Here is a 14,086-nt window from a genome sequence, read left to right on the forward strand (position 1 = left end):
AGGGGGAGGAGGAGCAGGAGGAGGAGGAGGAGGAGGAGGGAGAAAAAAAGGAAAAAAAGAAAAAGAAAAAAGAGCCGGAGCTACAGTTTAGTGTAAAGGCCCTGGCAAACTACACCAAACCAAAAAACACTCTAAGACAGTTAAGAAAATATAGCATATATTTTTTCCTTTTAGACTAAAAATTTAAAACTGGCTACTGCATTACGTCTAAACTGTGCTAAAATTCCAGACAATTTACATAAAAAGTTTAACTTCCATCTCCTCTTATACATTTGGAAGATTTGATAGCCCTGAACTCTTCCATCATACATGGCTAGGAAAAAAAAAATCCATATTTTTCTCAATGTTCTTGTTTTATTTATTTCTGTTTGTCCCTAGGTACTTGGGTTTATATTTTGCAGGACGCCATCTCAATTAGTTTTGTCCTTCAAAAATGTGTACGTATGCGTGTACTACTCAGAAATAATCTGCTAGCAGAGAAGGCACCAGTAAACTCACAGGGAAAGCAGCTTTCACTGAGGCCTCCTTGCAACACACAAACCTGAGGAATGGTTGACAAGAAAGCTTGCAAAATTTTTAGTGCTATGGGTTACCATTAATCATTCTTCTAAGCATGTCCTATGTGTGGATCATTATTCTAGCCTAAATAATTCAGAGTTAGGGTACTATGCTTTTGGGTAATAGAGCTATATATTTTTTCTTTTTTGTGTGTAGGAAATTGAATTTTTTAAAGAGAATAAAAATAGTAAAAAAAAATCAGAAATGATATAGAATTCCAGTAAACAAAATAATAGGAATTAACCAATGATTGTTATATTGCAAAAGATTGTCTTCAAATTAATTGTTCAGATTACCAGTTGTAAGCATGCAAAATTGGTCAAAAAAGTTGTAAGAAATTAAAAAGGAGAAGAAAAAGTTTAAGCATGAAGTGCTCTTTTTTTTTCTCCATAATTTGTGCTCCTTTCAACAGATGAGGAGAAACCACCAGTAGGATTATCCAAGCTGGCCTGTAAATTGTATTTTCAAGTAGTCCAATCCTGCGGTAGTGGGAGGTAGCGGTACTGTGCCACATGGAGGGAAAACTTTTACCTATAAGAACAATCTCTTTTAACAACCCCTCTAAGTCAAGACAAGAAGCTGCTTTTACTGTTGGATTCAACATAGTACTGAAACTCTTATCTACATAAATTGGGCAACAAAAATAAATAAAAGGCATCCAAATTAGAAATAAAAGTAAATTTTCTTTATCATTATTTGCAGATGACATGACACTCAACATTGAAGGCCCGAAAAACTGTATCTTTCACAAAGGGGCCAAACATGTTCACTAGAAGAAAGAGACTTCTAGAGTTAATAACCAAATTCAGTTGCACAGCTACATACAAAGTCAATGCTGAAAAATCAATAGCATTACTGTACATAGACTCAATGAGAGAAAAATTAGGGAAACCACACCTTTCATAATCCCAAAAATGGAATACTTAGCAATCAATCTAACAAAGAAAGTAAAGGATCTATATATTGAAAATTATAGTACTCTGAAAAAGGAGATTGAGGAGGATATCAGAAAATGGAAATATATCTGTTCTTCATGGATAGGAAGAACCAACATAGCGAAAATGGCCATACCCCCAAAATTGTTACACATACTTAAGCAATCCTGATTAAAATACCATAACATATCTCACAGAACTACAGAACACTTTCCTAAAATTCACCTAGAAGCAGAAGAGACCTGGAATAGCAAAGGCAATCTTGGGCAACAAAGGCAAGGCAGAAGGCATTACAATCCCTAATTTGAAATCACACTTAAAAACTGTGATAAAATGAGCATGGTACTGGCAAAAAAATAGATCTGAGGATCAACAGAACAGATTAGAGGATGCAGACACAACTGCAAACACTCAGCCACCTTATCTTTGACAAAGGGGCCAAACATGTTCACTAGAAGAAAGATAGTCTCTTCAATAAATGGTGCTTGAAACACTGGCTCTCTACATATTGAAGACTAAAACTAGACCCATGTGTATCACCACACACTAACGTCCAAATAGATCAAATATGTAATTAAAACAGAAACACTAAATCTACTGGATGAGAAAGTAGGTAGAAAATTTGAAGACACAGGAATAGGCAGAGACTTCATGAATAAAATCCAAACTGCACAGGAAACACTTCAAAGCATCAGCAACTAGAATCTAATCTTACTAAAAATCTTTTTCATGTCAAAAGAAATCACCAACATAGTGAAAAGACAACACAGAGAGTGGAAAAAAGTTTTAAGTAAGTATCCCTCAGACAAAGGATTTATATCTAGAACATATAAATAACTGAAAAATATTAGACTCTAAAAATTCAAAGACCCAATCCAAAATTGGGCATCTGAGATGAAACACACACTTCTCAAATGAAATGTAAATGGAAAACAAACACATGAAAAAATGTTCAACATCACCGGTCATTAGAGAAGTGTAAATTAAAACAACACTGAGATTCTATCTAATTTCAATAAGAATTGGTTATCAACCAATAACAAATGCTGGCGAGGATGTGTGGAAACAGGAGCCTTTTCCACTGTTCGTGGGAACGAAGACTGGTACAATCACTATGAAACTGTGGAAACAAGTGTGAAGATTCCTCCAAAAACTAGGATTAGAGGTCCCATCCGACCTAGCTATTCCCCTTCTGAGAATTTTCCCAGAAGACTTAAAAACATCATACCATAGTGATATACATGCACCAACGTGTATAACAGCAAATTTTTAATGTCTACATCTTGGAAACAACTCAAATGCTCATCAACTGAGGAATGGGTAAAAACGTGGTATTTTTTATACAGTGGAATACTACTCAGCTACAAAGAAGAACAAACTCAAGGCTTTTACAAGGAAACAAATACAACGTAAGACCATATTCGTAAATGAAATAAATCAGTCTCATATATAAACATCATATTGTCTTCCTCACATAAGAAACTGAAAGAGTAAACAAGGTCCAAAATGCTCATGATATTGTGAAATAAGAAGAAATTGCTCAAAAGAAAAACTGGAATGGGGGAAAGGAGAAAAGGGAAAAGGAAAAAAATGCACGCACACACACGATAAGATAGTTACACTACTAACTGCTATTAGTTCACTGAAAAGGTTTGTGCCTATATTGTTTGATCAGTTTTTCATGCCTATATCTTGTAGTTAGATCAACTACTTTGAAGATAACAGTATGCAATGTACTAACCACTGTTACTCTCTTATAATCTTGTTTATTTTTTTTATGTATTTGGTTGTTGCAGGGTCTCACTATGCAGCTCAGACTTGCAGTGATCCTCCTGCTTTCAGCCTCCCCAACGCTAGTATTACAGGCATGCGCCACCAGCGTGGACTTTGGTTGGCTCCACCTGTCCTGGGGGCGAAGCTGGCACAGTATGTGTTGTCGGCGATCGAACTGTGGGCCCTGTGCTTGCCTAAGCAGGCGCTTTAGTCCACTAGCTATGTTACCAGCCCCACGTTTTAAAATTTATTTTATTTATTTATTTATTTTGGTGGAACCGGGGATTGAACTCAGGACCTTGCAACTGCCAAGCAAGTGCTTATTCTATTGAGCCATCTCCCTGGCCCTATTTTAAAATTTAAATCAATGCTTTTATTAATATTTTTATTTTCTTTAAAATAAAAAGGTGAATTTTCTTTTTTGCCCCATTGCTCCTGGAATCAAATCCAGGACCTTGTGTATATGGACAAGTGCTCTACCATGAGACTGGCTGCCATAGCAAAGCACGCTCTTTTTCAAAACGTCAAGAACACTGTTGTAATTTTCTGTTCTAATACTGCAATAATAAAGTTAGTATAGTACTGTTATAATTAGTTGTTTACATAAAACTAATTGTTCATGCTGGCTCTGCCCCCGGGGCGTGCTGAGACAGCAATTGAGACTGGGTGTGATGGCACATGCCTGTAATCCCAGCTCTTGGGAGGCTGTAAACAGGTGGATCACTAGTGAGACCCTGAACACCTTGTAGACCCTTCCCTAAAATACAAAAAAACCCAAAACCAAAACAAAAAAAAAAAAAAAAAAAAAACCCAGAACAACAACAACAACAACAACAACTGTTATTGTCATAAGGGTAAATAGACCAACTGCATATAATATGGGTCTCAGAAGTAGACTGTTAATGTACAAATTGATTTTTTTAAAAAAAGGTCAAAAACCACCAGAGAGAGAAAGAAACTTATTTTAATTCGTCTTATGTTTCAGCACCATTTGGTGAAAAACAGGTCAGTACCATTTGTTACAGGGAGTACAAACTTTATAAACTTTAAAAAGCTTGTAGGCCATGAGTAATCTGAGAAATACAAGTTAAAACCATTTCATACTTATGATATAGTTAAAATTGAAAGTCTGGGAAAGTTATGAAGCCAGTGGGGTTCCATAGCTGGTGTCTGTTAAAAGGGCTGCTCCTTCACAAACCCACGTGATAACTTCCTATATGGTTAAACTTAGATGTACTCTAAAGATTCAGTAGTTCCACATTTAGTTATGCCTATTTTCTTCTTATGGACTCTCACATTTGACCATTTTAGTTTGAATTATGTTTTAGCTCATGGTTTTATAACTAGCTTCCAATTAGAACAACTCAGTGGCCATTAATAGGACAATGGAGTAACAAATTATGGCATACTTTTATAATGGAATACCACTCAGCAGTAAAAAAAAGAATGAAATATTAGTAAATGGGATAACATGGATGAATTTAAACATTAAGTGAAAAGTCAGAAACAAAGATGGACAGATAAAACTAATTCTAATAAGAGAAATTAAACAGTAATTACTATAAGGTGTGGAAATTGATCACAAGGGATTTGAGTGTATATAAACAAATACAAATGAGGGGCCGGGGAGATGGCTCAGTGGAATAAGCGCTTCCCTGGCAAGTGCAAGGATCTGAGTTCAATCCCCGGTTCTGCCAAAAACAACAACAAAAAAAGCCAAACAAACAAATAAACAAATACAAATGAGACAACATAGAATGAAAAAACGCAGGTTTTTATTATTTTCCCTTTTTAAGACCTGTCTTGCTCTGTAGTTTAGGTTGGCCTGGAACTCAGGGTGATAATCCTGCCTCTGCCTCCCATTTGCTGTTTTAAAGAAGTGATTGTATGAAGGTCAGGATTATTTTTAAAAAATAAACAACAACCACCAGCACAAAAAACCTAACCAACTAACAACAACAACAACAACAAAAAGGGCAAAAAGCTAAATGGACTGGATAACCTGGTAGGGTGTCTGAACTGCTGAACTCAGGGTCCTAGAGAAAGTGAAATGAAAGACAGGATGTAGAGCAGGAGTGGAAGGACTTGAAATTAAGACTTAGGAGGCAGAAGGGTAACTTGTAATACCCACGGTGAAGTACAACTGACAGAATGAAGTTGAAGAGGGTGACCAGCCACCAGCTCATATGGATGGCCCTGAAGACAATGAAAGTACAAAGAACAGTCACAATCAGGTGTCAAAGCTCCCAAGGACTAACAGAATGTCAAAGTGGTTGAGGTGGCCATAGTAGGAAGGGTAGCACTGAGCAGCATATTTTGATGGCATGGGTTCCAAAAGAGTGGAGATTTTATAGAAAAGACAGAGAACTGGTCAGAGGAGGACTAACAATGATATCTTGCAACTCAAGTTCTGGATCCACTGGGCAGTGTCATTCTCTACCTTGCTCTAGTATCCTTTGTCAAGAGCAAAACACAAGCCATACTAGAATTCTTGTCACACACCTAATAATTTACCTACATCAATCTTTACTGTAGATGATGAACCAGGGGGACCTGTTTTACAAAAGTAAACTAGGAAATTTTTCTGCAAATATGACATTTAAGCTAAACACTTCAGAACACAGATGCCACTCATGAAAATGTGAGGAAAAAAGTGACAGAAGAAACATGCAAATAGGCCAAGTTGGGAAAAAGAACATTAGCACATTTGAGAAATTGAGAAAATACTCCCAACTCATGGAAGTTTGGCAATGAGGAATGATTGATTTTGAAGCTAAGATGTAGTTGTTTCCTTGTTATACCTGAAAGTTTTTGTGCGTATGTATAAGATGTGGGATTGAACCGAGGCCATTCTACTACTGAACTCTAGTCCAACCCATTTAATTGACTAATTAATCAAGATGGTATTGGGGAGTGAGCACAGGGGCTCTCTGCTACTGTGCCACAGAACCAGCCCTTGTAATTCACTGAACAACTCAAGTGGCAATGAGGACAGGACACAGGGCCCTCACACTGAGCTATACCTAAAACCTTTAATAGCTTTTAAAATTCTGAGACAAATTCTAATTAAATTGCCCATGCTTGTAAACTAGGGAACATGCTGCCTCAGCTTCTAAGAGTGAAGGGACCACAGGTGCCTGTTTCAAAGCCTGGCGGGAAAGTCATGATGGACAGCAGATTAACATCACTATCATTCTACACTGTTCCACAGTGGCCCTGTTCCCTGGGCTAAAATGTACATTTTCCTGTGACTACTGCGGGGTACATACACTGACAATGTCGAAATACAACTGACAAATGGCAGAAGGACACTGTCTCTACCTGAAGAAAAACTACTTTAAGAAATTCTATGAGTCCAATCCAAGTAGACAGTATCAACTTGAAAATCTATAGTCACCTTAACTGGATACCTGTTTTGTGTCTTCTACAAGCTTTAGGATTCAAAAGATAGAATTGCAGAAATACATACAGAAACAAAAATAAAAAGAAGCTATGTTAAATAATTTCAACTCTGTTGGACAAAGAAAGGGTTAAGGAGTAACGTAATGTTAGGAAAAAAACTAGCAGTAAACAATTCTGTGTCCTCAGATGGGATCTGCAGCATATGGCCGTGATGCAGTTAGTAAACACTTGGGATTTTCTGCTACCTGTATGTGGTAGGGATACGGATAAAACAGCGAAGACAGCAATAAGAAATCACACAGCTGCTTTGTTTTAAACAAAATAATTAAAAAATCTTATAAAATGTTAAGCAGTAATGTGATAGCTTACATTTTCACTTTAATGTTTACACAAAAAAGCTTGATTGGGGGGGCAGTCATTTATAAAATTATATTTAGCACATTACTACCCTGACTACTATTTCTCCCTATTTTTGTAATTGAATGAGGATATTAATATGGACAAAGTATATAAGGTGAGTAATAAATCAAAACAAATTACATTACGTTACAAATGAAGTGATAATTGCTAGTCTTTTAATTCATCAAAAACCAAAGAAGATAACACATTTGATGACAAGAAAAGATTGCTACGGTCATAAATCAGTGAATTATAAAGCATACCACTATTTTTGTGCTATAGGCAGAAAAACAATAATAAAATTTCTAACAGTATGAGAATCTTGATCAGTGTTTTACAGAGAAAATATCATGTCATGACTTATATTCATAAAACACAGAAAGAGAATGTTAACTTCTACTGACTTGGAATTTTTACATTTCTGAATAAAACAGTTACTTACTTTTTTCTCCGGTTTGACTCCACAAAATATTTACGTGCTCGATTTCGACATATTTTCTGTTGCTGCAGTAATATTTGGCGTTCTTCTTCTAAATTTTTTTCTAGATGAATTTTCATATCTCTAAAGATAACACTGAGTTAAGAACAAGTTTATGTCTTTAGAGGTTGTCAAGACTATCTGAGAATGACAGCTTCATGTGAATATGATGATGTTTTGTTGAAAAATTAGTACATGTACATAGTAGTGTAGGTATTAGAATTTAAGATATATCTCACTTTCTCTGGGGGAAAATAAATTTTAGAAATTATGAGCTCATGCACAGCATAATTAGGAAGACAGCATACCTTCATTTATTGAACGTATACTTGAGCACTACACTTAACAGCAAGTGGCCTTCAGAGGTATGTATACAAAAAAATGAAAGAAGGCTGTATTTTGCTAAGAGAAATAGACAGTAGATACACTATGTGCTTCAACAGAACATTTGTAAGTCATATTAGAAATATTGGAATATTTGGGAATATAATTATTAGTGATTCATACTCATGCACATTCACGTTTTTTAGAGAAGCAATATTCTGCTCATCCTAATCATCCACTTTTTGAAGTTTATCATGTAAATTTTCCATAAATAAATTGTATTGATATGGTTAATTAGTTTCCTCAAATTATTTGTTTTGATTATAATTATTAAATATTTTAATCAATTTGTCACAGTACTGTCCTATTCTTTTTCATGATTTTTAATTTAAAATATAGTCAGTAAAGCACCACTCAATTTAATGCCTCAGGGCCACCAGAGGCTTAATGGATTAAAGCGCCTGCTTAGCCAGGCATAGGGACTGGGATCGATCCCTGGCATGCCATGCCAGCCCCACCTCCAGGGCGCGCTGACACTGGGCATGGTGGCGCATGCCTGTAATCCCAGTGCTTGGGAGGCTGAAAACAGGAGAATCACTACGAGTCCGATCTGTGCAGTGAGACTCTGTAGACCCTGTATTAAATACATTAAAAAAAACCACACAAAAATTTAATGCCTCATCTTTGGAGGTAGATGCGCATGAGGTTACAGTGAAATCAGATTACAAGGCATGCTCACTTGTGGTCTTTTTTTTTTTTTTTTAACTAAAAAAAGTTGTTCAAAATTTTTTTCCCAAAAATTGAAGTTTAAATTTCCTTTTAAGAGATCCATTTAATTAATGTCACAAATTTGTTTTTAAGGGTAATACAAATAACATGAAGGGCTGGCCAAATAGCTCAGCAGATTAAAGTGCCTGCAAGCAGGGGCATAGGCCAGGGGTTCGATTCCCAGGCCTGCCCTGCTGGCCCCGCCTCCAGGGCATGCTGAGACAGCAATTGAGACTGGGTGTGGTGATCCCAGCTCTTGGGAGGCTGAAAAGAGGATCACTACAAGTCTGAACACCCTATAGATCCTTCCCTAAAAATATAAACAAATAAATAAACCCAAAACCATGAAATATATTCAATAAATTAGGCTGCGCATGATTTGTTAATTCAAAATACTGATTTCAGCATCCTATGGTACTTCAACCTCAATATTATAAGGAAACTATATTTTGAAAAAAATCACATTCAAACACTTCGCGCTGAGTTTTTTCTAATGGGAATTTACTTGCTTTCAATTAAGTTGCTATTTAATTGTATTCTTATCATAGACCAGAACTCACTTTACTTTTTTAAAATAAATTCTACTACATTCAACACAAATGCCCAAACATACTCACATACACAATATTCTTACTGAAAGTGTCTTTGATCAATTTATAAGAATTGAGACAAAAAAAAAAAAAAAAAGGAAGAAAATCTGGTCTTTGGCTAGCACAGAAATAGTTAGAGATATCTTACTCTTCAACTATAGTGCCTTTTTTATGTATTTGGTGCAGGGTCTCGCTACCTAGCTCAGACTCCTAGTGACCCTCCTGTTTGCAGCCTTCCCAGTGATGGGATTACAGGCGTGTGCCACATCTTGGTCGTGCCCAGGGCGTCAGCTCAGCATGTGGTGCAGGGATAGAACCCAGTTGCTGCACTCGCCTAAGCAGGCGCTTAGACCACTGAGCTATCTCGCTGGCCCTAGAGCCCTTTTTTAGGGGCTAGACACTTACAGATAATTAGCTACTAAAAGTCATAATTCAGCTGTAAAGATAAAGGCAAATTCCTCCTTCCAGTGAACACAGGAGAACACGGAGCACCAAGGATGAGTCACTGTGTTGACGTCAGGGGAGAGGTACAGGCAGCTACGTGCAGACAGAGACAATGCTGACCAACATGCTCGAGAAGTCACCAAAGAGGATAAGAGAATCACAAAGGTCACGTTTACAGTGTTTTGACAAGTATGTATTTTAAAATTTAATAAAATGATTCTACTATATATAATATATACACAGAAATAATTGTTGGCTGCTGAATTATAAAGAATGCTATAGCCTTTGCATCTTTTCCTATGTAATATTCAAGTTTGAAAAATATTAAATAGATGGCTAACTTCTGACTTTTACAGATGCTTTAAAAAATGTAGAGTATTTCCTAAGAAGTGTTGTTAAACACTTGTCCAAAAGAAAGGACTTTTTATGTACTTAATTTATTAACAAAACAAAAAAGAATACTATTAATGTCTATCTCCAAATTTAGCCTTTCTCCAACTGGGATGTTTGAAATACATCACCATCACGAATACTAGGCGCCTTGCAACTTACTTTCTTGCCAAGTCTACGCAAGCGACCTTGATTGCCTGTCCGGCCTGTGCCCTCTCCTTCCCCTGCCTTGGCTTGGGTTCTCTGAGTCACCCGCCTGACCTGCGTTGCTCACCTCCCAGCACATCTCCTGGTCCTGCACTGATGGCTGCTGTCCCACTCCCACAAAGCCAGCTGCGTGTGCAGCTCTGACTTTTTTATTCTTCACTGTTCTCAAAAAGTACCATTTCTACAGCAATCTATCATCTGGTCTGTTCTTTCAACTTCATTTCTTAACATTTACGGTTCTGAGAATAGAGAAACGACTTAAAAAATTTTGCTCCAGGATTTGCTTGGAGAAGATTCTCCGAGGCAGAATTAACAAGATGAAAACTTTACAGCTTTTAATGCATTAGTGAAAAACTGCTTTCTCAAGGAGTTAAACAAATTTATGTGCACTTAGAAAAGTGAGTTTTAAAACTTCATGACTATATGATAGGATTTCTTTGAAATAGGATGCAAAACTGTTCTGTGAACATTAATAAACTAGAACAGATTCTATGTTAAGTACAAATTTTAATTATCCTGCTTGGAAAATCATTAATTTAGGTCAATTGCCATTTATCTATTGAGAAATTGATTTCTAAAAAAAAAAAATCAACTTCAGTAAGTTCAATATAGGTACAGTACTATTGATACTAGTTCTCTATCAATTAATGCTAGTACTTCCCCCAGATATTTCAAGTTTTATTTAATTGTACAATTTCTCATTAAAGTTTTAAATTAATTTTATCTCTGAATATTTTCCTTGGAAATTAATCTTTTCCCTTCAAAAGGTGAAGTTACAATATTTCAAACAATGAGAAATGTGCAATTCTGTTTATCAGTTTTTACAATTTTATGTTTATATGTACCCTTTTCAGCAGCTCAAATTTTATTTTGGAATACAGACTCGGTAGAGATAGTAAATATGGATTTATCACTTTTAGAGTTCTAAGAAACAGATATTAGAATATAGTTTAAAAGGATATTTTGAACAAAGAATGTTAGTACACCTGACTTTAAGGATTGTCAAGAACTGAACACTTTTGTAGCCTAAGGTAAAAGAAGGCCACAAAGAGAAATTGAAAGTTAATTATAAGAGGTGTAAAAATTTATACTCCTGAGCCAGTGGGGGAAAAGAAAGTAGAAATAGGGTTATACATGGACAGATTTGCTTTCTATAGCAAAGGTGGGATTTTATCAGTGAATCTAGAGAAAAATCAAGTGGATCAATGTGTGTGAATTTGTGTTGCTTGTTGGGTGGGACCTGGGAGAGTTCATGGCTTCTATGCATTTTCTGGGTTTTTTTGAGACTGGTTATCACTATGTACAGGCTGGTCTTGAACTCACTTTGTAGGCTTCAAACTCGGTGCTCGTCCTGCCTCAGGCTTCTGAGTGCTGGGATTACAGGTGTGTGCCACCACACCTGGTCACCTATGTTTTATGAAGTGGTAAGAATCTACTGAGAAAGGTGGTAGGCCTAGGCAATAAGATGAGATCACCCTGACTCCTGTTTAGGTGAAGCTAGTACTCTTCTGTGGGGCCGTCTGTATTGTCTTGTGATTTTCTCTGCCAACATTTGATTATTTACATGAAAGAGTAGGGAGGGGGCATACTAGTTTATGGGTGGCCGAAGCAGAATAGGGGTATGAGGGACCAAGAGTGTTGGTGAGAGTGTACGTCTAAAAAACCAAGAGTTGGGTATAACATGAGTAACAGATAAAAGTAAGAAGTTAGAATAAAATGGGTCATAAGTCAGGTTATTTGTGAGAAAAAGAGGCATAGTATGAAGATGGGATCTCTTTTTTTCTTAACAAATTTTATCTCTACATGGATTCTAAGAGTATGAAATGTAAAAATTCAGTTAATTTTAATCAGATGAACTTTATAAAGTTTTATTCTTTTTATAGCCTTTTGAATTAGGAAAATTCTAACTTTAGCTAGAAAATATCTTCAACAGGAGGCTAGATGGCATCTAAGCATTGCCCTGATATTTGGAGAATACAATTTTTATCAAAATATACTCTCTTTCACTTGTTTTTCTTTTTCATTTAGTCATTCACTTAGTAAATTTGAGCACCTTCTCTGTACTAGGAATTAAAAAAAAGGGAAACATTACAGTATCTAACAACATCCAAAATATGTAAGGTGCTTTAGTGTTTCTTCATGTGGAAAATATTCTTGATTTAGTCTGTTTATGTTCAAATTCCCTGTATAACAATTACAATACATATTATACAAAATTATACACATAGTACTAGCAAAACATATAAGCCAGCAAACACACAGAAGCAAAAATTATTGATTTTATCATTGACATTTGGCCATTTCTTGAAATCACTTAAACTTGATTATTTTTAAGCATATAGTCCTTAAATATATTTTAGTAATGGGTTTCTTTATAGGAATCTATCATTATAATTTTGGAATAGTGCTTCAGGTTATGTTCCTTTGATGTACTGCAGAATTCTATTTACAATTCTTTTGGTTATTTGTGTCTATGCTGATTAATACACATTAAGAAAAGGGAAGTTTATGGCCATTTCACTATGAAAATGATGGAAAGCCATTTACAATGCCTCCTATATTCTCATTTAGAGATAAACTAAATAGAAGAAAATACAAAGGGGAAGAATAAAATTCATGCACAAGACAACCCTATTTATTTCAGAGCACCTTTCTGAGAAGACAATTTAGGGCAGCAGCTAGGGTGAAAGACAAACAGAACAGGCTTAATAGTGAATAGATGAAAGGAGCTAGCAGCTGCTACTGCAGACTACTGCTTTGAGAACTTGCCCAAAGAAATCAAAGAAGGGACAGAAGCTTGCAAACACAGCAGCAGGGAAGTGGTGAGGCATCCGACCTCCTAGGACCTACGATAGTTTAGCGAAGAGCAGACACTCATGATAAATTATTTGGTGGTTTGCTGTTAAAATCCTAACATAAAAAGTATTTCAGAAGCTGGAGACAATGGGGTGAGAAAACCAGGAAAGAATGGGAGTGGATTGGGAAGATTAACTTGGAAAGAGAAGCCGCGCCATTAGGATGATTACGCGGCACCACCACTGCCAACCAAAGTCCTCTGAGAATACAAAGGTTACATTCTAATTATTATAACATGGTCTGAAGAAATAAACATGGGTCAAGTACTCTGAAACCAAACTCTCCCACTCTCGATTTTCTGCAGCATAACCAACAGCAGTATCAAAAGCGGGTTCAACCACTTCCCAGGAGAAAATCTGAAACAGTCTAGACTGAAAGTTCATTTCCTCTCCTATATCCATCCCCCTGACAGCGGACTGGGTAGAGATGGAAAACAAAACAACTGACCGAACTGTTCTAGCTCTGGTAAACGCATCAGGGATGTGCTAGACTGACACTGTATTAAAACAATCTCCGGACTAGCATTTTATTTGTACAATTTCTCTAAGTAGAACGATTCCTCAGAAAGCGGCAAGTATACAAGCATGATGACATAACTCTAGAAGGGAAGTATCTCTTCACCCCTAGAATACACATTTTAAAATCTACCAAAAAAATTGACAACCAAGTTGAAAACTGGGGGTGAGATAACAGGGCAGCAGGGAAGGAGCCACAGAATAAAATGGTATAATTTTAGGCTCAAACCGAGAATAAAAATTGCTAAAGCAAACAGCCGCACTGAGACGACTAGCTAGCTCGAACCCCGTCGCACTGGTGGCAACGGGAATCTAACGGACCCCCCCGACCCCCCCAGGCGAGCCCGCCCGCCCGGAGGCCGCCCCCGCGCGGCCCGGTGCAAGGATACAGGTAGGCGCCGGGGCGGGGGCGCGCGCCGCCCTCCCGAGGGCTCGGGGCCGCTCCGC

The 14,086-nt window shown here is 36.9% G+C and overlaps 1 protein-coding gene across 1 annotated transcript in view; it reads right to left on the minus strand.

The window, feature by feature from the left end:
- Positions 1-14,086, minus strand: part of Cep126 (centrosomal protein 126) — a 119,528-nt gene that overhangs the window by 104,699 nt on the left and 743 nt on the right. Inside the window, 2 exon segments of the mRNA XM_023709481.1 lie at positions 7,510-7,629; positions 14,029-14,080. Of these exon segments, the coding sequence (XP_023565249.1) occupies positions 7,510-7,629; positions 14,029-14,080 (172 nt within the window).

Source organism: Octodon degus, unplaced genomic scaffold (assembly GCF_000260255.1).
Source record: "Octodon degus isolate 3935 unplaced genomic scaffold, OctDeg1.0 scaffold00012, whole genome shotgun sequence".
NCBI classification, from domain to species: Eukaryota; Metazoa; Chordata; class Mammalia; order Rodentia; family Octodontidae; genus Octodon; species Octodon degus.